At 49.2% G+C, this 23,077-nt stretch overlaps 2 protein-coding genes and 2 long non-coding RNA genes across 6 annotated transcripts; 3 read left to right on the top strand and 1 right to left on the bottom strand.

The window, feature by feature from the left end:
* The first annotated feature begins 6,858 nt into the window (after nucleotides 1-6,858).
* Nucleotides 6,859-10,404, top strand: LOC309873175. Of its 3 annotated transcripts, XR_014316205.1 has the most exons (12): nucleotides 6,859-6,891; nucleotides 7,241-7,293; nucleotides 7,548-7,640; nucleotides 7,865-7,915; nucleotides 8,256-8,290; nucleotides 8,413-8,563; nucleotides 8,841-8,887; nucleotides 9,070-9,104; nucleotides 9,320-9,356; nucleotides 9,803-9,846; nucleotides 10,081-10,111; nucleotides 10,292-10,404. It is a non-coding gene; the product is annotated as an uncharacterized lncRNA (long non-coding RNA). The 3 variants fall into 3 exon arrangements; XR_014316206.1 differs by lacking the exon at nucleotides 6,859-6,891 and having other exon boundaries at nucleotides 6,897-7,293; XR_014316207.1 differs by lacking the exons at nucleotides 6,859-6,891; nucleotides 10,081-10,111 and having other exon boundaries at nucleotides 6,897-7,293; nucleotides 9,803-9,860.
* A 4,759-nt stretch (nucleotides 10,405-15,163) lies between these two features.
* On the top strand, nucleotides 15,164-22,332 carry WDR74 (WD repeat domain 74). Its single transcript, XM_082748167.1, has 11 exons — nucleotides 15,164-16,804; nucleotides 16,887-16,993; nucleotides 17,080-17,201; nucleotides 18,942-19,017; nucleotides 19,168-19,314; nucleotides 19,489-19,590; nucleotides 20,544-20,644; nucleotides 20,729-20,784; nucleotides 21,523-21,668; nucleotides 21,747-21,803; nucleotides 22,112-22,332. The coding sequence occupies exons 1-11, from the start codon at nucleotides 16,741-16,743 to the stop codon at nucleotides 22,289-22,291; spliced, it is 1,158 nt and encodes a 385-aa protein (XP_082604293.1). The 5' UTR covers nucleotides 15,164-16,740; the 3' UTR covers nucleotides 22,292-22,332.
* LOC309873134 lies at nucleotides 18,170-23,043 on the bottom strand. Its single transcript, XR_014316198.1, has 2 exons — nucleotides 22,942-23,043; nucleotides 18,170-18,820 (listed from the first exon to the last, which is right to left on the bottom strand). It is a non-coding gene; the product is annotated as an uncharacterized lncRNA (long non-coding RNA).
* TEX54 (testis expressed 54) lies at nucleotides 22,412-22,940 on the top strand. The gene is made up of 2 exons (XM_082748176.1): nucleotides 22,412-22,559; nucleotides 22,684-22,940. The coding sequence occupies exons 1-2, from the start codon at nucleotides 22,484-22,486 to the stop codon at nucleotides 22,881-22,883; spliced, it is 276 nt and encodes a 91-aa protein (XP_082604302.1). The 5' UTR covers nucleotides 22,412-22,483; the 3' UTR covers nucleotides 22,884-22,940.
* Nucleotides 23,044-23,077: the final 34 nt, after the last annotated feature.

Genomic DNA, 23,077 nt, shown 5'->3' with positions numbered 1-23,077 from the left:
AAGTCTTTGGCTGGAGACCACTTACAGTTTATCAACACTGGAGATAATGACCACACCTGGTTTAGACCACTGAGCAAGAGAGGGCCCATTGGAGAAGGAACAGATTGGTAGGAAAAGATGATGAATTCAGTTTTGGACAAGCTGAACAGGTTATGGGCCATCCCAGTGAAGATGTCCGGCAGACCGTTAGATACAAAGGTGTGCAGTCAGGAGATCCTGGGTTGAGACGATGTTGGGGACATGGCAGCATATGTATATGGTAAATGAGGCTAAGATTCTGGGTAAGTTGGTCTAGGCAGAGCATAGTGAGTGAGAAAACAAGTGGACTGGGGCAGAACCCTGAAGAACGTGTAGGGATAGAGCGTGAAAAATGGCCAAGAAGCAAGAGGAGACCCAGGAGAGTGCCGGGTATCAGAAAGCAAGGATGGAGAGCAACTTCAGGAAGAAAGGCAGGTCAAGGGCGCCTGGGTGGCTCAGTGGGTTAAGCCGCTGAGGTCATGATCTCAGGGTGCTGGGATCGAGTCCCACATCGGGCTCTCTGCTTGGCAGGGAGCCTGCTTCCTCCTCTCTCTCTCTGCCTGCCTCTCTGCCTACTTGTAATCTCTCTCTGTAAAATAAATAAATAAAATCTTAAAAAAAAAAAAAAGAAAAGAAAAGAAAGGCAGGGTCAAATGCTACTGAGAGGCCAAGAGGCACAACGTATTGGGGCACCTGGCTGCTTCCATGGTGGGCCATGTGACTCTTGGTCTTGGGGTCCTGAGTTCCAGTCCCACGTTGGGTGTGGAGATTACTTTAAAAGGGGGCAGGGGGTACCTAGGTGGATCAGTCGGTTCAATGTCTGACTTCGGCTCAGGTCACGATTCCAGGCTCCTGGGATCAAGCCCTGCATTGGGTTCCCTGCTCTGCAAGACATCTAATTCTCCCTCTCCTTCTGACCCTCCCCTCTGCCCATGTTCTGTCTCTCACTTTCTCACTCTCTCCAATAAATAAAATCTTTTAAAAATATTTTATTAAAAAAAAATAAAAGATGAAAGTATCTTCTGGGATTAAGTGAGTAAGATCAGTAGTGGCCTTGGTGGAGGGGCCAGTACCGGAGCCAGAGTGCAAGGGGTTAAGAAGAGAATGGGAAGAAAAGACATCCCTGGAATGAGGACTGGGCAGTTTCAGAGATTTCTCTTTGTCCTTCCCACTGTGGTAGCTCTTCTTCCCAGGCGGGACACCTGATGTGAGGTTAATCCAACTCCAAGTACATCAACCCTGTTCAACACCCAGGGACCAGGGAAATGATGCGTGGAGTACGCACAGCAAGCTCCCATTCCAGCTCCCACTCCCAAAATCAGTGGAATACATTGTTCTCAGAGAGAGGACGCATCAGATGTTAAACTGGTAAGAACAGATACCACACTTGATCTTAGCCAAAAGGCCGAGACTCGCTAATACCGGGATCAACCCTCCATCATCCCTTCCGTCCCAAACCTTCCTCCCTCGGGTCGACAAACACCGCACTCGAGCCCGTCGTTATACTTTTCAACATCCTCATCTCCCTGAAACCAGGCTATTGCTTCCCAAGGTCATGCTTCACCACAATCCAGATAATTCTGGTTTCAAACTTTGATTGTTTCTCCACTGACGTTGCGGGCGGGTCTCCCGATTCCTAGCAGAGCCGCGGTTACTTGCATAACCTCTTCCTCCCTTTAGGGAGGCAGTACCTCTCGTAGCCACCTGGGGGCAGGGTTGCTCCCTGAGCGAACTCGCCGGAGCCCTAAGCAAGGAGCTCATTCCACCGGTAGCGCAATGAATTGGAGCTGGAAAAAGGTCATTCGAAATTTACGGAGATTAACTAAAATATTGAGTCCTTCTTAGTGTCTTGCATTCTTCCAGGCAATAAGAATATAACGATGATTTCCACAGGCATGATCTTGAACCTGAAAGAGTTACAATGGGCGGCAGGGTGGAATCAGGCTTGGGGAGAGAACAGGAGGTTTAAAAAAAAAAAAAAGAAAAGAAAAGAAAAGAAAGAAACTGGCAAGGAAAGCAAGGGTCTTGACCGCTATATTGATGGCCTGGTCTTTAGCCTAAAGACTATGAAAGGGTACTGAAGGATTATGAGCCGAGAAGTGAGACTTGACCACAAATGTTTTATTTGGAAAGATCTCCCTGCTATAAGGTAGAGAATGGATTGATTAAAAGGGAGGAAACCAGATCCAGGGAGCCAGATAAAATTTGTTGTAAAAACCACAGGAAAGGTGTGCCTGGGTGGCTCAGTTGGTTAAGCATCTGCCTTCAGCTCAGGTCATGATCTCCGGGTCATGGGATGGAGCCCTGGATCAGGCTCTCTGCTCCGCAGAGATCCTGCTTCTCTGTCTCCCTCTGCTTCTCTCCCTGCATATGCACTCACTCACTCTCTCTCTCTCTCTGTTAAATGAATAAATAAAACCTTTTAAAAAGAAAGATTTTATGCAACCTACTAATGAGAGAACAAATAAGATTTAAGACTGGTTCAAAGGAGAATTCTAGGAAAGGAGTATTTTCAAATCCATCAGTCAAGAATGCTGATATGAATTTGTTCATAAGTAGATATAAAACTGGCTAATAAAAAAAATAAAACTGGCTAATGTCACACAAGGATATCACAGAATTATAAAATAACCAAATCAAGAGCAAATAGGAAGTCAAAAAAAAGGACACACTCCCTAGAAAATCAGATAACCCCGAAGATGTGTTGGCTCACTTTACAGCATCAGAAGGACGCCGAGCAATCACTTTGGCCTCTCTCCAATTTTTGGAAAAAGGCAAAAAAATTTTAACAGGGTCAAAAGTAGAGACCAGGTTTGAATCACAGCTCAACCACAGTAGCTCTGTGTCCCTGGGTGAGTAACGATCTAATACTCAGTTTTCTTTCATTTTTTTCTAAAGGTTTTATTTATTTGACAGAGAGAGATCACAAGTAGGTGCAGAGAGGGAGAGAGAGAGAGAGAGAGAGAGAAGAGGAAGCAGGCTCCCTGCTGAGCAGAGAGCCTGATGCGGGGCTTGATGCGGGGCTCGATGCGGGGCTCGATGCGGGGCTCGATGCGGGGCTCGATGCGGGGCTCGATGCGGGGCTCGATCCCAGGACTCTGGGATCATGACCTGAGCCGAAGGCAGAGGCTTTAACCCACTGAGCCACCCAGGTGCTCCAGTTTTCTTACCTGTAAACCAGGGATGAGGTTTTTGTTGTCGTTGTTTCCAAGTAGTTTCCACACCCAAAGTGGGGCTTGAATTCACAACCCCCCAACCGCAGGCTCTACTGACTGAGCCCCCCAAGCACCCAAAAATTATTTTCCAACTGAGGTAATACTTCACATAAAGCACTTACTATACTACCTTCCCCGGGTGCCATGGGAAGCAGTTAATGGATATTAATATTTTTCTAAGATTTGTTTATTTATTTGAGAGAGAGCACGGGGCAGGGAGGGACAAAGGGAGAGGCAGAGAACCGGAGAACCTCTAGCACACTCCCCACTGAGCGGGGAGCTGGAGGCAGGGTTCCACATCTGACGGTGAGACCATGGCTGGAGCTGAAGTCAGAGCCTTAACCAATTGAGCCACCCAGGAGCCCTGGATGTTAATATAATAACATTAACACCCTCTGCTAATTGTTTCATCTCATTGTTCCCATTTCTCATTACTTGACACCCAAGCCTTTTGATCCTGGCCAAGTAAATGTATTTACACACACACACACACACACACACACACACACACACACAGAGTTTCATTTCATGTGACTACTACATTCTTCATTTCCAGAACAATCTCCTTTCTTATCCATAGGAAAAAAAAATCAGTGTTTATTCCGTGGATAATGAAACTTGCGTTATTTCCACCAAACTTCAGTCTCCCCTTGACATACACAAAATCTCCCCAATTCTGTTTCAAAAATCCTACTCATGGGTGCCGGATAAAATAAAAAATTATTTTTATTAAAAAAATAATAAAATGGACAAATTAATAAACAGTTCTGGATTTTTGGATCCTCTTGGTTAGATTTTTCACACAGAGACACTATTTTAAAGATTTTATTTATTTATTTGACAGAGAGATCACAAGTAGGCAGAGAGGCTGGCAGAGAGAGAGGGGGAAGCAGGCTCCCTGCTGAGCAGAGAGCCCAATGCGGGGCTCGATCCCAGGATCCTGGGATCATGACCTGAGCCAAAGGCAGAGGCTTTAACCCACTGAGCCACCAGGCACCCCCAGAGACACTATTTTAGCAAGGCGACAACCAACTGGGCTAAAAAGCGGCCTAGTTTGCCACTGTCCCCACCAGTTCATATCACTTAGGGGCATTATTTACAAATCTGCACATATGTCAGTTGGAGATCCCTGACTTAAATCCCCTTTTTACATTCCCATTGCCAGTGCACTTGTTAGTACAGAATCCACTTCCCTGTTGACTAAACTACTCGGACAATCTAATTAATGTCCTTGTCTCCATCTTCTCTCTCAGTTTCCTATCACCTCCCTGCTCAAAAACTTTCATCTTTTTCCCCTCATCATCTACGGTTCATATAATCTTTGCATTCCAGACCCTCCTCATTTGGCCTTCCCCAGGAAATCTTTTCCAGCTTTATATTCTACGATTCCCCTCCAGCCCATCATTCATGAATTACACTCATACACTTCCTTTCTGCTCCAGCTCCAAGCCTGTGCTCAAATTTTTTTTTTAAGATTTTATTGATTGATTGATTGATTTGACAGAGAGACAGCGAGAAAGGGAACACAAGCAGGGGGAGCAGCAGCAGGAGGGAGAGAAGCAGGCTCCTCGCTGAGCAAGGAGCCCCACCTAAGGCTCGATGCCAGGACCCTGGGATCATGACCTGAGCAGAAGGCAGACACCTAACGACTGAGCCATGCAGGTGCTCCCTGTGCTCAAATTTTAACTGGAATCCCCATCTACCCCCACCCCTGTAGTCTGTTTAATCTACTCTTCAAGGCCTAGGCACTCCATAAAGCATTTCCCAACTCCCATTTCCACACACAACCCCTCTATATTGTTTCTGCCTACTGTGGACCTTCTGAATTGTTCATAGTTTAACTGTTTCATACACAAAACACACACACAAACACACATATGTAAAATACTTCAGGCATTTTTTAGTTATTTAAGTAATCTCTATACTGAACGTGGGGCTTGAATTCAGGACCCCAAGATCAAGAATCAGCGACTCCTTCAACTGAGTCAGTCATTTACCCCCACATCTTCTATATACTTTGTTATAATTTTTCAACCATGTATTTGAGCAAGCAATTAATATTTGCTGAATAAATAAATTTATTTCAGTCCCTAAATGTATTCAAACTGGAATTCTCTCAGTTATGAATACTTGTTAGGGTACCCTGGGACACACATAGGGACACTGTTGCCCCTGAGAGTGACAGTTGATTTGGCAGGGGGAGAGACGGAAAAATCTTAGATATTAAAGAGGTTTCTGGCCCTTCAAAGGGCCATGGAACATAAGCAAATATACAGCATAACAGTGGTATTAAAATTTCATGAGTGGGACTGGAGAGGGAAATGTCTTCTTAAGGTTCCTGGGGAAGGGGAGATAACAAAACAAAACAAAACAAAACAAACAAACAAACAGACTGAGAAACAGAGCCCTGGGATCATTCCATTTGTTTCCTGTGCATTTGCCTGCTCCCTGACTACCTTGAGCAGTAACTCTAAGATGAGAGTCGTAAAGCCTAGTGGTCAGATGTGCCGGCATGGAATCAGACAGCCTGCTTGGCTCTGATTATCTCTTAAATGGGTAACACGCAGCAAGTTACTTAACCTCCCTAGACCTCACGTTCCTCACCTGTAACATTACCTTAATAGCTTCCTGCCCGGGTTGCAGCGTTAGGTGAGGTCACACAGAGGAGCACACAGTCAGAGCTTAGTCCATGTTTCTGAAACCGGCAAGTATACCGACTACTTACCGCAAATTGCTGATGAACCAAGCTAGTTGGTCCTAATGGTCTAGAGGTGACTGGAACCACCTTGAGGATCAGGTGAGAGTTGCAAGCCCCTCTGTAAGAACTCCTTGCATCTAGGGTCCCGTATCTATAAAATGGGGCTAGTTATGGGGCTCTCTTGGGATTTGGGAGAACTAAAGTAATCAAGTCGTGTAGTGTGCTTAAAACGGTGCTTCCAAGGATAGCGAACATTGGCTCAACTACAAGCCAAGCTTCCAACGACAGCGGACTAGACAGCAGGTCACAGGTGGCAGCTCAGGAAAAATCAGACCCTGTCGGAAGGCTCAAACGGAGCACTTACAGCCTGATTCACTTTACCAAAATGGCTCCATACAAAGGACCTCCCCACAGCCACCCGCTATGCAAAAACCCTGCGCCCCAGCGCTGCAATGGACGCTGGGCGGCAGGCGCGGGACCGAGATGACAACGGTCGAGGCTTCAGGAGGTTCGGGATCTGTGGAGGCAGAGCCTACACACCGGTTTAGGGGGTGTGGGGGGGGGTCAGGGGGTGCTGGCACCGGTGACCGAAGCAGAGCGTCGCCCACCACAGGTGCGAAGCCTCGGCTTCGGCGTCCTGGTCCCAGAAAAATGTAGCGGTACAGACCCCAACCATAACCACAAAGCCGACCGCGCCCTTCCCTAAAGCGCATGCGCGTCTTTTTTCCCGCCCCAGCTCCTGCGGGTGCGCACAGCACTCCCGCCTTCCCGGGAATTCTCTACCCACAATTCCCCGGGCTCGCGCGCGCTCTCATTTTTTTTTTTTTTTCCCCCTCCGCGCGCCCTCTTTCTATACGCCTGCGTCCGCTATAGTCCCTCCCACAAGTCCCGTGGGCCTCTGCGAGGTGGTATTTAAGCATCTCGCGGGAGGCTTTCGGTCTCATTTTTCCACGGAGTTCGGTAAGTGCTTACTTTCCTTGCATTATTTTTTTAAGTCAAGTGAGCGAAGCACGCTTGAGGGTGTTAGGCTGGGTTTACTGGTTGGCGCGGGAGGGTTAAAATCTTGGCCATGGCCTTGAATTCGCGGAGCCGCCGCCGAGCTTTGTAAAGGACAAAATGGCGACGGCGGGCCGTGGCGGCGGCCCTCTCTGTGATGAGAACCTTTTCACAGACCTGTACTGAGCTCCGTGAGGATAAGACTCTCTGAGTAGACGGGCCTCGCTCAGCCCAAGCCCAGCACAGTCGCAGCTCCGGAAGACAAAGCGAACGTGAAGTCATGGGTGTGGATTTAATGTCCCTTTGTCTGCAGGGTTCGGGCGCACCTTTGAACGCCGCAGAATGGAGAAGAGCCGACTTGCGTGGGTAGGTGTTCGTGGTCATCCTTTCCCGCTGTTTCTCTGCTGTGCAGCTGACGCAGGCCCCCGGGGGGGTGCTACGGGGATGATACTTAACTTGAACTCTCTCTTTCTGATGGCTCAGTGGAGAAAACATAAAAACTGAGTAGCACCGCCCTGCAGCAGACGTGTGGGGTTTCGGCCCGGAAGGGTTAGGGCACGAACGTGAGACGGACTGCGAGGTACGGCACTAAGTGAGGGGTGCTCCTCTGTTACTTTCAGATGCGGTTCGGCTCTAAAGACCTTAGAGGTTTGAGGGCGAGACCAGACCTGTCCCCTGATCCCTGCGAACTAGGCCTCACTGTGATGCTCCAGGTGGGTATGAGGCGATTTCTGCAGGTGCGGGTGGGCATGGGGTCTGGTGGGGTTTGCTCTCGTCCAAATTGTGCTGACCACTCAATGATGAATATAAAAAAGACAAGCATATGGCTGAACTTAAAGTGATGTCATCTTCCTGCTGAGAAGTGGGCGGGGAGTACTCCAGGGTCTGTGAGCGACTCTTCCTGGGTACATCATCATGCCTTTCTTTTCTGCTCTAGCATCTCATTACTAGGCCTGAGGAACCCGACGGTCTGCCTGGGTGAATACAGGTAATTAAACTGTTGAAATGGGGGATTGGAGTGTCCTCTCGGTTATGCCTACAACCAGGAGAGCAAATGGGCAGTGGAGCCATGTTGCCTTTTTGCTCCTTCCAGCTTGTTCTTCTTGGAATGATTTTGCTGTGGAGGGAGAGCAGCCCAACAGTAGAGTTCTTGGGAGGGTGTGCTCTCCCTCACCCATGTCAACTGTCAGATGATTTGAATAGATATGCTGATCCTCTGTGAGGTGCGACAATTAATAGCATGTTAGAGTTCTGATGGCAGTTTTTGTTAACGAAGAAACTTTATTCCACTTTGTATTTTTAGGTAACTGTTTGTTCCCCTTTTGCAGGTTGTCCTGAGGGTGATACATTTATCTGTGATATGGTAAGTAGCTTCCGACAGTACTGTAATAAATATGCATGTATAGGAGATCAGTATCCAAAGGATGGTTTTTATCATCGTGGCTGTTTTTGTTGTGACCAGAGATATGTTTTTATTTTATGTAGACTCCATTCCCAACGTGAGGATCAAACTCATGACCTCAAGCCCAGGGGTCACATGTTGCATGGACTGAGCCAGCCAGGGGTCCCTTGATCTATTTCCTCTAGATGTTCAAGACTCTGCCCATCGTTGAACTCCTGGCAAGTGTTAAGGATGGTGAGTACTTGTAACCTGAGTGGTTGTGGCTTGGCAGAGTATGTGCCAGTGAGGAGAGCAAGCATCCTGTCTTACCCCAGTCATAGCCCCAGAGCCAGTAATGGTGAACCCACTGGGGCTAACTGGGAGAGAGGATGAGAATTTGTTCCATAAGGAACTGTCTGAGGTACAGCATATGCCTGTCAGTAGCATTTTTTTAGCTTGAATCTGTTAACCATAGTTAGGATGGACTGGGCTGTTTTAGATCCTTTACTGATTCTGTAATTTTCTCATTCAGAAGCAGCTTGTTCCTGTGTGTTACCCCAAAGCCTCCAGAGTTAACAGGTTAGTCGATTAATGTCTGTGGTTCATGCCCCAGATAGGCAGTTTCTGTGATGAATCAAACTAGCTCACTATGACTTACACAATGAAAATAAGTGAACACCTGAGAAACTGGTGAAGGCAGGAGCAGAGGGATGCTATGTGGAAAGGCTTTTTATACACCTACACTTTTGTCATTTTTCTAGGTGCTGCTACCCATAACCTGCTTGCTAGTTCAAAGGTGAGTTGTTTATATATGTAGTACGTGGAGCATATCAGGTAGAAAAAAAAAAGCCTTTTGAGGGCCTAAATGCATGATGACTTACATGGAATCTCGTTCGGCTGATGGCTTGCTGTTGAGACTCGGAAGTCTGATTCTCCTAGGAATGGTAATTTTAAGTGGGAACAATTTTTGTTGGAGGTAAGCATTACTGATTCTGGTCTTAACGGTTTCAGGTCCAGTACGTTTTGTGGAGCCCAAGAGTGACTTGAGGTAAATGCCTTTGTAACACTGTCTTTCAGCTGCTGTATAAAATTTGTCAGGTGTTTTTGGGTCTGTGGGGGTGTGTGTGTGTTGGGTGTCATTTTTCTTGGGTAGCTATAAGAAGACATGACTGGCTTACTGCGGAGTCTTGTCTCTTGTCTCTGACCATTCTGAACCACTGCACAACAAGCTCCCCCTCACCAGTGATGAATTCAATACCGCCCCAGTCTGATCACTGTGACTGAAAGGTATTTTCTGAGCTGAGAGCTTGTCTTAAAATGAAGTGACAGCAGTGGAAAAGTTTTATCAAGTGACATTTAAGCCAGTAGGAAGTTCATGGACTACCTGGTGGTTACTGTAAAATATGCATGCTGAAACTCAAAAAGCCTTTGCTCTAAGCAGCAGAGACCCCTAGGGATGATTGAGAGGCTTAGTTCTCAATTATTCTTTTGCAGGAACCCTGAGCCATTTTTCTCCTGGGCTCCAGTCAAAGTCAGAGGTGAGTAAATCTAGGTGCGGGGTGGCCCAAACTAGAACTTCCCAGTGAAGAAACAGTCACATGTCCTACCTCCTGTCCTAGTCCCAGAGCCTGTAAAGGTGAACCCACTGGGGCTGGCTGGGGGAAAAGAGGAAACTTGTTCCAGAAGGAACTGTCTGAGGGATCATAAGTGGGTTCTAAATATGGGAAAGAGTGATAAATCTCTTGTTGAAGTTGAATGTATTTGTTTTCCAGGTCTGAAGAAAGAACAAGGCCTGTATCCTAGGTTAGTGTCTATTTAAATGTTGGTGTTTAGAATTTAATAGAGAAAGATAAGCAGAAAAGGTATGCCTGGAGGAAGGTTTTTTAAGGTGAACTAGTTTAAAGGGTAGGGTGAACATATTACATACATTATTACCTAGAAAGAAAATTTCACCTTTTTTTTTTTTTTCTTCCCCCTCTACAGGAATCCAATTCTTCAGGAATATCAAAAGGAAGTTTTCAGGTCATTTTTTTTACAACCTAGTGGAAGTGAGCATACAGTTGTTTAAACCTTTCTAAATAAAAGTTTAACATTTATTGTTGTTCATGTGTTTTGAGTGTCTGGCGGAGCAGAAGGAAGTAATCTTGGGAAATTTGCCCTTGTCAGCATTGTTTAGTGTGGCAGGTTGCCTACTGTGGTCTGGCGTGGGGGGGGAGCATTGTTCAGGGAACCTCAGTAGATCTACGGTTCCCCACCGTCAACTGCTATGCCATACTGTGTGGAATGGGTTTGGGTGATGACTTTAGCAGGCTTACCTGAGGCACTAGGAGCCGGTGGGGCGTGACCATCAAGGATCCCTTAGACTAAAAAAAAGTGTCAGATTTTGGTGTTTCGCTGCACTTTTCTGCACACAAAACTTCAGCATGGTTTCTGTGGCATCTTTTCCTGTAGGATCAGGCCTACAGCCCTTGCATTTTTGTTCCTGTAGTGAAACCCGGGATTGCTACATGCCCTTTTTCTGGAATTCTCTGGGTTCCTTTATGGAGGTGACTCAGGGGCCCCCGGATAGTTAATTTAAGCATCCAGCTTGATGAATCAGGGTCATGAGATCAAGCCTGTGTTGGGCTTCACACTGGGCATGGAACCTACTTAAAATTTTGTCAACTGAGGATACCTGGGTGGCTCAATTATATGTCTGCTTTCAGCTCAGGTCATGAACCCCTGCTGAGCAGGAAGCTGGATTCCAGGACCCTGGAGTCAGGACCCAGCCTAAGGCTGATGCTTAATTGACAACCACCCCGCCACCCCTCCTTGCATTTGTTCTTTCAGTGGGAAATCCCTTCTGTTCATTCAGGACATCTGGTGGGGTATTCCGTGAACACGTACATGAATGTGATTTGCACTGAATATCCACTTTCTGTCTACGTGTGCCATTGTATCTGGGCATTTAGAAAGTGGGAGTTAAGATATGTGAATGGGCACTTGAGAATTTATAATCTCACTCAGTTGGGTTCCCTGTCCCCACATGTACCTGATAATTTCAAATCTTCACTTTTTTTTTTTTTTTTCTTTTAAGATACTTCAGTGTGCCAGGGGTGGGGGAGAATCTCAGCAGACTCTCCACTGGGTGCTGACCTAACATAAGCTGGATCCCAGGACTCCCAAGGCCTGACAGCCACCCCAGGGCCCCCAAGTCTTGCTTTTTAATTGTCCTTAGGCAGGCTGGCCTTGGGGATGAAGAACAGTAAAGGGAATTATCAAAGCAGAAGCTCTGGTTGTGTGTGTGTGGGGGGGGGGTGGTTATGTGTGTTGTTAATCTTCAGAGCAGTTGCATAGTTGCCTACACCCGGAGCCTCAAGTCTGCACACTTACCAACCTCCATCCCCATCCCACAGGCAGTTCTGGTTGACAGAAATAGTTTCATATTGAACATCTCACTCAGAATGAAAGAATGGATACCAAATGATGAAAAAAGGGATTCCCATCCATAGGTAAATTTTAAAAAAGTGTGCATACTGTGTCAGAACTCTAGGGCAGCCTAGGGACTCCTGGGAGTCCGTTGAGTGTCCGGCTCTTGATTTTGGCTCAGGTCCTGGTCTTCGGATCTTGGGATTGGCCCTGCCAGGCTATGGGCTCTGCTTGGCATGGAGTCTGCATGAGACCCTCACCTGTTACCAACTCCCCCAGCTTCAAAATTTTTTTTTTTTTTTTTTTTAAGAAGTTTTTTAAGAAACTAAGGCAGCGCACCTGGGTGGCTCAGTGGGTTAAGCTTCTGCTCAGGTCATGATCTCCAGATCCTGGAATCAAGCCCGGCACTGGGCTCTGCTCAGCAGGGAGCCTGCTTCACCACCCCCTCGCTCCTTCTGCCTGCCTCTCTGCCTACTTGTGATCTCAAGCTGTCAAATAATAAATGAAATCTTAAAAAAAAAAAAGTGGGGGGAATGTAAAATGGAAGAGGGAAATGTCATAAGTCTTTGATTATTATGTGACAATTTTTACACTATTGGTTTCATGAAAATAAAGCATCAACTATGTTTACAATGTATGCACATGGAAAGAATGTTCTTCCCTTGGCCTCACTTTGCCTGTCGTCAAAGCCTGTCATGAAGGCATTCTCTGTGAACTCCCCCACTCCCTCCACCTCTGTCATCAGAGCCACCCCTGCCCAAGTCCCCTCCTCCTGCCTGGTGGATCCCAGGATTCTAACCCCTCTTTTCCCCAGTAGACTGTGAACTCATGAAGGCAAGGGCCACATCTGATTTTATCATTGTAGAGTGTCTGCTCAATAAGCATAAACAAATGGACAAAAAGCCTCCCAAGAGAGAATGTAATTCTGATCTTACAGCACCTGTGCTATCAGTGTCCTGACTTAGATAGGAAGGGCTAGTACAGCAGACACTGTGAAGGAAACACTCCCCACTTGGCTACAGAAGAGGAACAGGGCTGTTGTGTTGCAGCCTCGCCTGGGGAACTGCCCCCCACCCCCCAAAGCCCACCCCCAAAATCTGCGCTCTGGGCTGCTCTGTCTGTAACTTAGGCAGAAGGTGAAGGCTACTCAGGGGGCTGTGGCCTGCCCCAGGTTGGGTCTTGCAGAATTTGAAGAAGGTTGAGATTGAAATAAACAATTTGGAGGCGCCTGGGTGGCTCAGTGGATTAAGCCTCTGCCTTCAACTGGGGGTCCTGGGATGGAGCCCGGCATCCAGCTCTCTGCTCCACGCAGAGCCTGCTTTCCCCTCTCTGTCAGCCTCTCTGCCTACTTGTGACCTCTCCCTCAAATAAATTTAAAAAATTTTTAGAAAAGAAACAATTTTGCTTTTGCCCCTGTATTTCTACTGCTGTTGTAACAAATTATCACAGACTTTTTAAACAACTTGTTATGTTACAGTCGTGGAAATCAGATGTCCAAAACGTTCAAAACTGATCCAACAGGGCAAATATCAAGCTGTGTTGGCAGGGCTGCATTCCATTCTGGAGGCTCAAGAAGAATCTGTTTCCTTACCTTTTCCAGCTTCTGGAAGGCCGCCCACATCCGTCTGATGACCCCCTTCCCATCTTCAAAGCCAGCAATGCCTCATCCATGTTTCCATGCGGCCTCACTCTGACGCTGCCTCCTCCTATCCCTGATAAGGACCTTTGTGATCACAAGCACCCACCAGATAATCCAGCATAAACTCTTCCTTTCCCAAACCCTAATTTAACCAGATCTGCAACGTACTTTTTGCCATGCAAAGTAATACATTGTGAGGTCCTGAAAACCAGGACCTGGGCCTCTGGGTTGGGGGTACTGTTCTACTGGCCACACCCTCTTAATGCAGCCCCTCCTTGGAGGCTCTGAGTTTACTTATGGGGACCCGTGAAACTGCCTCTGTTTATTAACATCGGGGACACACTGCTGAGAACCCCGTTCTCTAAAATCATCCATCACAGACATTTTGCTAATTAAAAGCCGATATATCAGTGAGAACCTAAGTCCCCACCCAGTCCCTTCGACTCAGAGATTCGGTCTCTATTTCCAGGCGGGGTGTAGAGTTTGATAAGGAGGTTTCGGACAGATCGTCCCACATTTATATTAATAGTTTCTAAGGAAACGGGACCGAGGTCCCTTCTCAGCCCTGGCCTGATCTCAATCCCTTTCATACAGCCCAACTGCTTGGAGCCTACAAAAGAACTGCTTCATTTACGTTTTATCCACGCTGGCCGCACCCTCTTTCTCCCGTACGAAAGGCCTTTCTCGGGGCCCCTTTTCCCCTCTGCGAAGGGCCCACGGTGGGTGACGGATGGTGCAGACCGCAAAGTGGAAGTGTGTTGGGGGTGGAAGTTGCAATCGCTTGGACTGTGAGTCCCCGTTCAACGCGCCCCATGTTGTCAAGTCACGAACTAGCGTGAAGAACCAATTCGGTTCTTCGATCTCCAAAGCCTGTGCCTGGGAGCCACAGCCACAAAAAATGAAGACGCGGGAGAGGAGCGCTAGCAGCCGCCACACCGTCTTCGACCCACTAAGAGCGACCTTCTCCGCACATGCGCGAGTAACCTGCTCTGACACAGACGCGGTAGTCGCTGGGGGAAAGGCCACGCCCACGTTGCCACCCGACTTGTATGTGGACCAATCCCCAAAAAGTAAAAACAGTATAGGGGCGGGATTATGTAAAACATACCGAGAGCTAACCAGGAGGCAAAGAAGTAAAGAACAAAATTTTGGCCTTTTTTAAAAAAATGTAGCTGTTATTATAAAGTAAGATGATGGAAAATTGAATTTTAGAAGTACTGCACATTGAAAAGTGATCTAATCTTTATACCATCAAAGTTACCATAATCGTAAAAGATATACTAAAGATAAGGCTTGCGGGGAGCGAGAAAGTTTGGTATCGCTTCTCGGCCTTTTGGCTAAGATCAAGTGTAGTATCTGTTCTTATCAGTTTAATATCTGATACGTCCTCTATCCGAGGACAATATATTAAATGGATTTTTGGAACTAGGAGATGGAATAGGAGCTTGCTCCGTCCACTCCACGCATCGACCTGGTATTGCAGTACTTCCAGGAACGGTGCACCCCCCTTGGGGGAATTAACTCTGGTACAAAAAATAGCAAAGCGTTTAATCTATTATAAAGAACATTGCCTTCTGTTGCGTGTAGGGCGTTTTATAATACTTTTTTTCTTCTTTTTTTTTTTTTTTTTTTTCATTTTATTTGGCAGAAAGAGATTACCAGTAGGCAGGGAAGCAGGCTCCCTGCTGGGTAGAGCCCGGGATCTTGACCCCGATCCTGAGGCAGCCCCTGTAATAGAAATTTTTTAAAAATGTATTTCATTTACTTGACAGACACAGATCATAAGTAGGTAGAGAACTGAGGGCTGAGCAAAGAGCCCTAAGCGGGACTTCTATCTCCGGACCCTGACATCGTGACCCGAGGCAGAGGCTCAACCCACTAAGCCACCCAGGCGCCCCTGGAATAACGATTTCTATTGCACTTTACGCGCCGGCATTACTCTTATTAAAGTAAGTGTACTTCTTGTGATTCACAAATTGTTGGCGTTGTGGGGAGTGCTTCGTTCGTTTTTCCCTTAGGTTTCCATTTTATCCTATAAACAAATCATTGGGTCGCCCCGACTAGTCTAAGCCGATAACGAGAGAAACTGCACAACAGAGGATATGTCACAAAATAAAGGATTTAAGTGTGGGATTTTTGTTTTAAGATTTTATTTGACAGAGGGAGACACAGCGAGAGAAGGAACACAAGCAGGGGGAGTGGGAAAGAGAGAAGCAGGCTTTCCACTGAGCAGGGAGCCTGATGCGGGGCTCCATCATCCCAAGACTCTAGGATCATGACCTGAGAGCCAAAGACAGCCGCTTAACGACTGAGCCACCCAGATGTCCCAAAATGTAGGATTTTAAAGACAAATGGGAATTTAGGTTTAATTTAATGTGATAGTCTGCAAGGGCAGAGGGACGCGAGGAGGTCAGTCTCAGGCGCGGACTGTGAAGTAGACCCAGGGCGCTTGTTTCCTCGGTAATACAACGTTAAGATAAATGTGGAATGTGATGCTCAGAACTCTCACCAGCAGCTCTGCAGCTGAGCTGCAAACCAAGGCTGCTTCTCTGTGCAGGCAAGAGTGGGATCTTCTTATTCTCACGGATATAATCTCAGTTTCTGGTTCTCTAATTTCAGAGAACAAAAATCTCTCTGTAAGGAAACAGCAGTCACTCAATGAAGGGGCTCTTATGACACTGTATAGTAGCCGTTTGTCCCTGGGAGGAATAGTTTTAATTTTGCAGACTTTTACTCTCAGCTGGAGCTGATTTTTACCATCCCCAAACCTCAATAGGAGGAAAGAAAAACGACGCCCCCACCTCCACATTCCGGATTTCTGTTTTAAGTTCGTCGGGTTCAATTTCCCCATCTTTCTTCCTTTTGTGTCTTTTATACTCGAGGTTGAAGCCATGAGCCTCGTTAGTGATTTGAATTGTTTCTGAAGTGCGCTCTTCCTTCTTCTCTTGTACGGAAAACCAGATGTGCATGCTGCTATGGAGGGGGGAGACGCACTAGGCCTGGCTCCGCCAGGCGACGCGGTCCGGTCAGGATGCCTTCCACTCCGAGAGCAAAACTGTCAAGTTAGTCTTCAGATCACAAGTACCTCCAGATTTCGTCTTCGTAAAGCGAAACCAGCTGTCGCAGTTAGGGGATCTTTACTCTTCCAGGTTCTTGCTTTGTTTTGTTTTTGTTTTTGTTTTGAGTCATCTCGACACGAAACTTGGAGTCTCAAATTCACGACCGCGACATCAAAAGCTGCAAACTCCACCTAACGAACCAGCTAGGTTCTCTTCTTCCGGTTCCTTAAACTCCCGGAGAGGGCTTCCTCCCCAGACCACTCGGCGCGCGCGGATGACGTAATAACTGCGCCGGAAGTCCGAGCCGTGGGCCGCTGGGCTCCGTTATGGCGGCTGCAGGGGCACGCTGGAATCATGTGTGGGTGGGCACGGAGACCGGGATCCTGAAAGGTGGGTGGCTGGGCCCGGCGTCGGGAAGTGGGAGGTATTCCCCGCTCGCGACCGCGGCGCGACTGACACCCGCCTCCCGCAGGGGTGAACCTTCAGCGCAAACAGGCGGCGAACTTCACGGCGGCGGGACAGCCGCGGCGCGAGGAGGCGGTGAGCGCCCTGTGCTGGGGCGCGGGAGGCGAGACTCAGGTGAGCAGCCGCCCTTCGGCCCCGAGCTGGGGAGCCAAATAAGGCAGCCTCGCTTTGATCGCCATCCTGCTCTCCTTTGCTCGCAGATCCTGGTGGGTTGCGCCGACAGAACGGTGAAGTACTTCAGCACCGAGGAAGGCCGATTCCAGGGCCAGAAGCACTGCCCTGGCGGAGAGGGCACGTTCCGAGGCCTCGCCCAGGTCGACGGGTAAGACCGAACCCCTCGATGAACGCTCAGCATGGAGGCTCCCGCAGGAAAGCCGAATAATGACGGTCAACCCCTGGTGATACGGGCCGGGGCTGGGTGACAGGGACCTGCGTCCTGTCTATAACAAGCATTTATTGAACACCTGCTGAGTAACAGTCGTTGGGCGAAATGCAAGGGCTGCAGGTAAACCAGACACATGAAGTACCAACCTTCGTGGAGTTTGCATCCGCAAGAGTTTTGCATCCTGGCTTCGTAGCCTTTTGCATGACCCTGAGCAAGTCATTTAACAGTTGAGTATGTTTGAGAGAGAGAGAAGCAGGCTCCCTGCTGAGCAGAGAGCCCGATGCGGGACTCGATCCCAGGACCCCGAGATCACGACCCGAGCCGAAGGCAGCAGCTTAACCCACTGAGCCACCCAGGCGCCCCGGGTTGAGTATGTTTGAAAACAGACACGAACAACAGCCAACAATATGAAGTTCCCAAGGTAAAGGACAGGAAGGTGCTAGCGATTAGGTAACTGGCCTAGTTTTTTGGGGGGTTTTTTTGTTTTTTTTTTTTAGATTTTATTTGACAGACACACAGTGAGAGAGGGAACACAGAGAGAGTGGGAGAGAGAGAAGCAGGCTTTCACCAGAGCAGAGAGCCTAACGCAGGGCTCGATCCCAGGACCCTGGAATCACGACCCAGCTGAAGGCAGACGCCCAAGGAGTGAGCCACCCAGGTGCCCCCTGGCCTAGCTTTCTTTCAAAGATGGATAAGGCTGTGAATAGGCTGTGTAGGTTTAGTGGTGGTTTGACATGTGAGATCTAGAAGTTCCGTGGGTGAGACATTTGCACAGGGCCATGAAGGATGGGCAGAATTTTGACAGGAAGAGAAAGGGGTAAGAGCATTCTAGAAAGAAGATACTGCCTGGGCATGATGGTGTCGGGCTACACCACATTTTGGGAAAGATAAACAGCATTTGGAAGTTGAAGCTGAGGATGCATTTTAATACAAATGGGCAAGGTAGGTAGAGATGATATGGAAAAGGCTTTCAGAGCCAGGCTGAGATTTGCACTTGTGATTTGCAGGTGGTGGGGGTATTGGATTTTGAGCAAGGAGGGGTATGGAGAATGGACTGGAAAGAGCAGTTGGGAGGCTGTCGCCACAACCCGGGCAAATGACACAGCCTGCAGCAAGGTGGAGAAGGTGGGCCGATGAGGGAGAGAACATAGGCTCCGGCTCTCCAGAGCCTGGGAGGAACTTGCTTGGGCTTCGTGGGAGGGAGAGATCAACATTTAGTGTCTGGAGCCCTGAACTGGGAACTGGAGAGAAGAAGCTGGTGGTTGACTTCGGCCAGACCCTAAATTTAGACCTGTCCCACTTCAGTCTTTTCAGGACTACTGATCCTGACTCCTGGTGACCCAATGAAGATTGAGAAAGACCAGCAGAGCCGGGTGCCTCCAGGTGTAGCTGCAGAATAGCAGAGGCCCTCTGCTTTGGAGTGTCACAGACTTTATTTCCAGCTCCGGTTCTGACGTTTAGTTGTGTGGGCAGATCTTGTCATTTCTCAGAGCTACAGTCTCCTCACTTCCAAAACTGATAACCCCTCCCTTCGTCGAGGATATTAAATGACAGACCTAAAAGGAGAAAATCTCATTAATGTGAATCTGGGGGTGGGTCGGTTGACTGGGGCCCAGAGAAGACCTGTACACCTTTTTTTTTTTTTTTAACCTAACTCTATCCTCTCTCTTCCTGCAGCACCTTTATCACATGTGTGGAGTCTGGGATTGTCCGTGTCTGGCGTGACAATGACAAAGAGGCATCCTCTGACCCAGTAAGTAAGCCTCTGACCTTGCCTTGCTGGTGATGGTTGGGGAAGATGGGGGCCAGGAATCACTTGTTGTAGGAACCAAGTGAGGGCTTTGGGGGAAGATTATCATCTCTGGAACTGCTTCTCATCTCCCCTCTCATCTGTTCTTTTCAGCTCCTGGAACTGAGTGTGGGTCCTGGGGTGTGTAGGATGCGCCAAGACCCGGCACACCCCCATCTGATTGCCACGGGCGGGAAAGAGAATGCTTTGAAGGTGTGGGACCTACAGGGGTCTGAGGAGCCTGTGTTCAGGGCCAAGAACGTAAGTGATGGGGGTGGGAGGGGCTGGGGCTGAGGTCCAGGGAGGCTGAGGCCACTGACTGAGTCAGAGACGACCAGATGGGATCGGCTTTAGGGGATGATGCAGAAGGGCTGAAGGAAAGGGCCTCATCTGAGCCTCCCACAACCTGTCACCCATCTACCCACCCCCGACCAGGTACGGAACGACTGGCTTGACCTGCGGGTTCCCATCTGGGATCAGGACATACAGTTCCTGCCTGAGTCTCAGAAGCTTGTCACCTGCACAGGGTACCACCAGGTGAGGCACCATCTCGCCCCTGGCCCGTCCTGGGCTCCAGCGGCCTCTTGGAGAAACAGCCTCCCTGTCCAGGCTCAGTCCTCATCCCTCATCGTTTGGCACAGCTTCCGTTCTCACCAGGCTCTGTCCCTGAGTTCTCAGAGGCAGCATTTCCTCCATCCATCCCAGTCCTGTGGCTGAGCCAGTGATCTTCTAGTGCTTCCTAGGATGTGTGTTCTGGACGGTGGGCCTTCCTTCGCTTCCCAGCTGGAAGGGAGGACAGAAGATCATGCCCCTTTCACTGTAGGAACACAGGATACAGGTGTGATGGGAGGACACTGGGCATCAAGAGAACTGGATTCTGATCTTGATGCAGGTTCTGGTTTGCTTTGAGACCCAGGCCTGACACTTGCCTCTCCAGCCTCCAGTTCCTCGGCTTTATAGGAGGGAGGAAGGGAGTGAGGGTCTAACTGGGGATCTTTACAGCTGGCCTCATTTGAAGTCCTAAGACCCAGGCAGGACTGGGTCAGTGTATTTGTCTCATTTCCTTTACTCCTGCATAAGGAAATCTGATCTTGGTGATATGGCTCCGTTCAAAACACACCCTGAGGGCTTCCTCTCTCCTCTGTTGTTTAGGCTAAATTTCTCTGAAATTCAGTACTCTGACAGTGGGACTGGCTTACTTTGTCGTCCCAAGATGGGAGTCTAGAGGGATGGAATGCTCACACGTGTGGCCCATGGGAATGCTGCCCCCTCCCAGCCTGGGGGACCTCTTCCCTCAGCCCTGTCCGTCCATGCTCCTGAGCAGGTCTCCTCTGCCCACTCCCCACTGACATTCAGAGAAGGGGAGGTACATTTCAAATGAGAAAGTTTCTCTAAGAGTAGGTCATAAACAAGAAAGCGGTGGGTGAAGGAGGGGGTAACGATGTGGAGAAGCTGGAGGCCGAGCTCTTGTGACGCCCCGTGTCTTCCAGGTCCGTGTCTATGATCCAGCCTCCCCCCAGCGCCGGCCCGTCCTAGAGGCCACCTATGGAGAGTACCCACTTACGGCCATGACCCTCACTCCTGGGGCCAAGTAAGTATTGAGAGGACAAGAGGGGGTGCTCAGAGAGGACTCCAGGAGGTTCCTGCTGACCCCACCTGCCTCTGGTCTTCTCAGTTCAGTGATCGTAGGGAACACTCACGGGCAGCTGGCAGAAATCGACCTTCGGCAAGGTAAGTGGACCAGGGAGCCTTGCGGGAGGGCAAGGGGTGGGAGGAAAGGCAGGATTCCGTCTCGGGGTGCGCTAGAGTGGTTGAGCCCTCATTCAGGAGCCTGTTGCCTGGGTTCAAATCCTGATTTCCCCAGAAGCTATAGGATCTTGGACAAGTTACTTCGACTCCTTGTGACTTCTAGGTCCTTCACACGTAAAATGGAGATCTCAATAATAACTCCTGTCCCAGCACTATGTTGAGGAATAAATATTGAAACATAAAGTGATTGAGACAGTTGGAGCACCTGGGTGGGCCACTTGGTTAAGCATCCAACTCTTGATTTTGGCTCAGGTCATGATCTCAGGGTTGTGAGTTGGAGCCCTAGGCCCTACTGGACGTGGAGCCTAAGATTCTCTCTCTGTCTCTCTGCCCCACCTGCACATGAGCATTCACTCTCTCTCTCAAAACAAAACAAAACAAAATAAACATTTAACAGGGGGGTACATGGGTGGCTCAGTGGGTTAAGCATCTGCCTTCAGCTCAGGTCATGATCTCAGGGTCCTGGGATTAAGCCCCGTATTGGGCTCTGCTCAGCGGGGAGCCTGCTTCCCCCTCTCTCTCTGCCTGCCTCTCTGCCTATTTGTGATCCCTCTCTCTCTCTCTGTGTCAAATAAATAAAAACTTTAAAAACAACAACAAAAAAATATTTAATGGTTGTTGGCTGGCCTGCTTGTGCTGATGTGCCCCCTCCTTCCCCAGGGCGCTTACTGGGCTGTCTGAAGGGGTTGGCGGGCAGTGTCCGAGGATTACAGTGCCACCCTTCAAAGCCCCTGCTAGCCTCCTGTGGCTTGGACAGAGTCTTGAGGGTACACAGGATCCGGAATCCACGGGGCCTAGAGCATAAGGTGAGATCTGGCCGCCTTGTGTCCCCATCCATATTTCTGTTTCAGTGTGCTTGGCTCAAGACCCCTGATCTTTTGCAGGTTTATCTGAAGTCTCAACTGAACTGCCTTCTCCTGTCAGGCAGGGATAACTGGGAGGTAAGCATTTGGGTCTAGGAATGTGGGAGCAAGGGCACAGATGTGAGCATTTCCCTGGGGAGAGAAAAAAGCTGCAGCTGGAACACAGACCTGGAACTGCGCTTGTCTGCCAAGTTACTTAAGTTCTCCGAGGAGTGTTAATAGTTAACAGTCCTAACAGGATTACTGCCAAGGGTTGACACAGGAGCGTGGATGGGCATAGTGGGTGGGAGCAGGAAATAAAAGTGATTATTTCCCAGCTAGATCCTCCTTCCCTGTCCATCTGTTACTGTACCCCTCATTCCTCTAAGTTTTCTTCCACTCACCAGGATGAGCCCCAAGAGCCCCAGGAGCCCAAAAAGGCACCCCTGGAAGACACAGAGACAGATGAACTTTGGGCCTCCTTGGAGGCAGCTGCCAAGCGGAAGCTCCCTGATTTGGAGCGGACCCAAGGGGCTCTCCAAACCAGACGAAGAAAAAAGCAGCGGCCTGGGTCCACCAGCCCCTGAAGAGCCTGCCCTCATTTTGTAAATAAACAGCTCAACACCCACGAGGACCCTGAGCCTTTTGTGATGGGAGAAAGGAAAGAGGGGTGACTGCTCCCATCGCTGGTGCAGTGGGATATCTGACGTCACAAAAGCCAGGCACAAGAGGCTGGAGGGCTGGCGTGGGTGGCACGGAGTTCCGGGCCGCTCGGGGCTATGGGCTGCTGCCAAGACAAGGACTTTCAGACCTCCGATGAGCGGGCCAAGGAGACCGAGTCGGAGGAAGGCGAAGGTGGGACCCAAGACACACCAACGGGGCCCAGGGAATGGGAGAAGGGGTTGCCCCGATGGGGACCGTCCAGGAGGTTGGACGGGGGAGGGTAGAGCAGAGCTCAGTGGCCTCGTCATCCCCGCAGGCTTCGAAGGGATCGGTGAGGACCCGCAGGACCGCGGGAATCGGAGGTCGAATGAAAGCCTTTTGATCACCGTGCTGTGGCGGCGGCTATCCCTGTTCAGCCGTCGGGGGTCAGTCAAGAGGCAGTCAGCCCAGAATCCTAAGCTGGGGTTACAGAAGAGCAACCGGGAGGGGATCCCGGAGGAGCCGGAGAAGGGGTGACCCCAGCCCTGCTCTCAGTCTGCCCCAGCCTCCAGAGAATAAAGTTTCTAACGTGTACCTGCCCGAGTGCAAGTGCCTCCGCTGCCGGTTCCGGGCCCACAGGGCACCTTCTCTGCTGGGGCTGCGGGCTCTTTAAGGCTCCTCCCCTGGGGCTGGCCTTGCCTCCCGGGCCCCGGCTCTGGTTCCTCGGGGGC

The sequence above is a fragment of the Mustela nivalis genome (assembly GCF_964662115.1).
Source record: "Mustela nivalis genome assembly, chromosome: 9".
NCBI classification, from domain to species: Eukaryota; Metazoa; Chordata; class Mammalia; order Carnivora; family Mustelidae; genus Mustela; species Mustela nivalis.
This window is presented reverse-complemented; position numbering and strand designations above follow the sequence as displayed.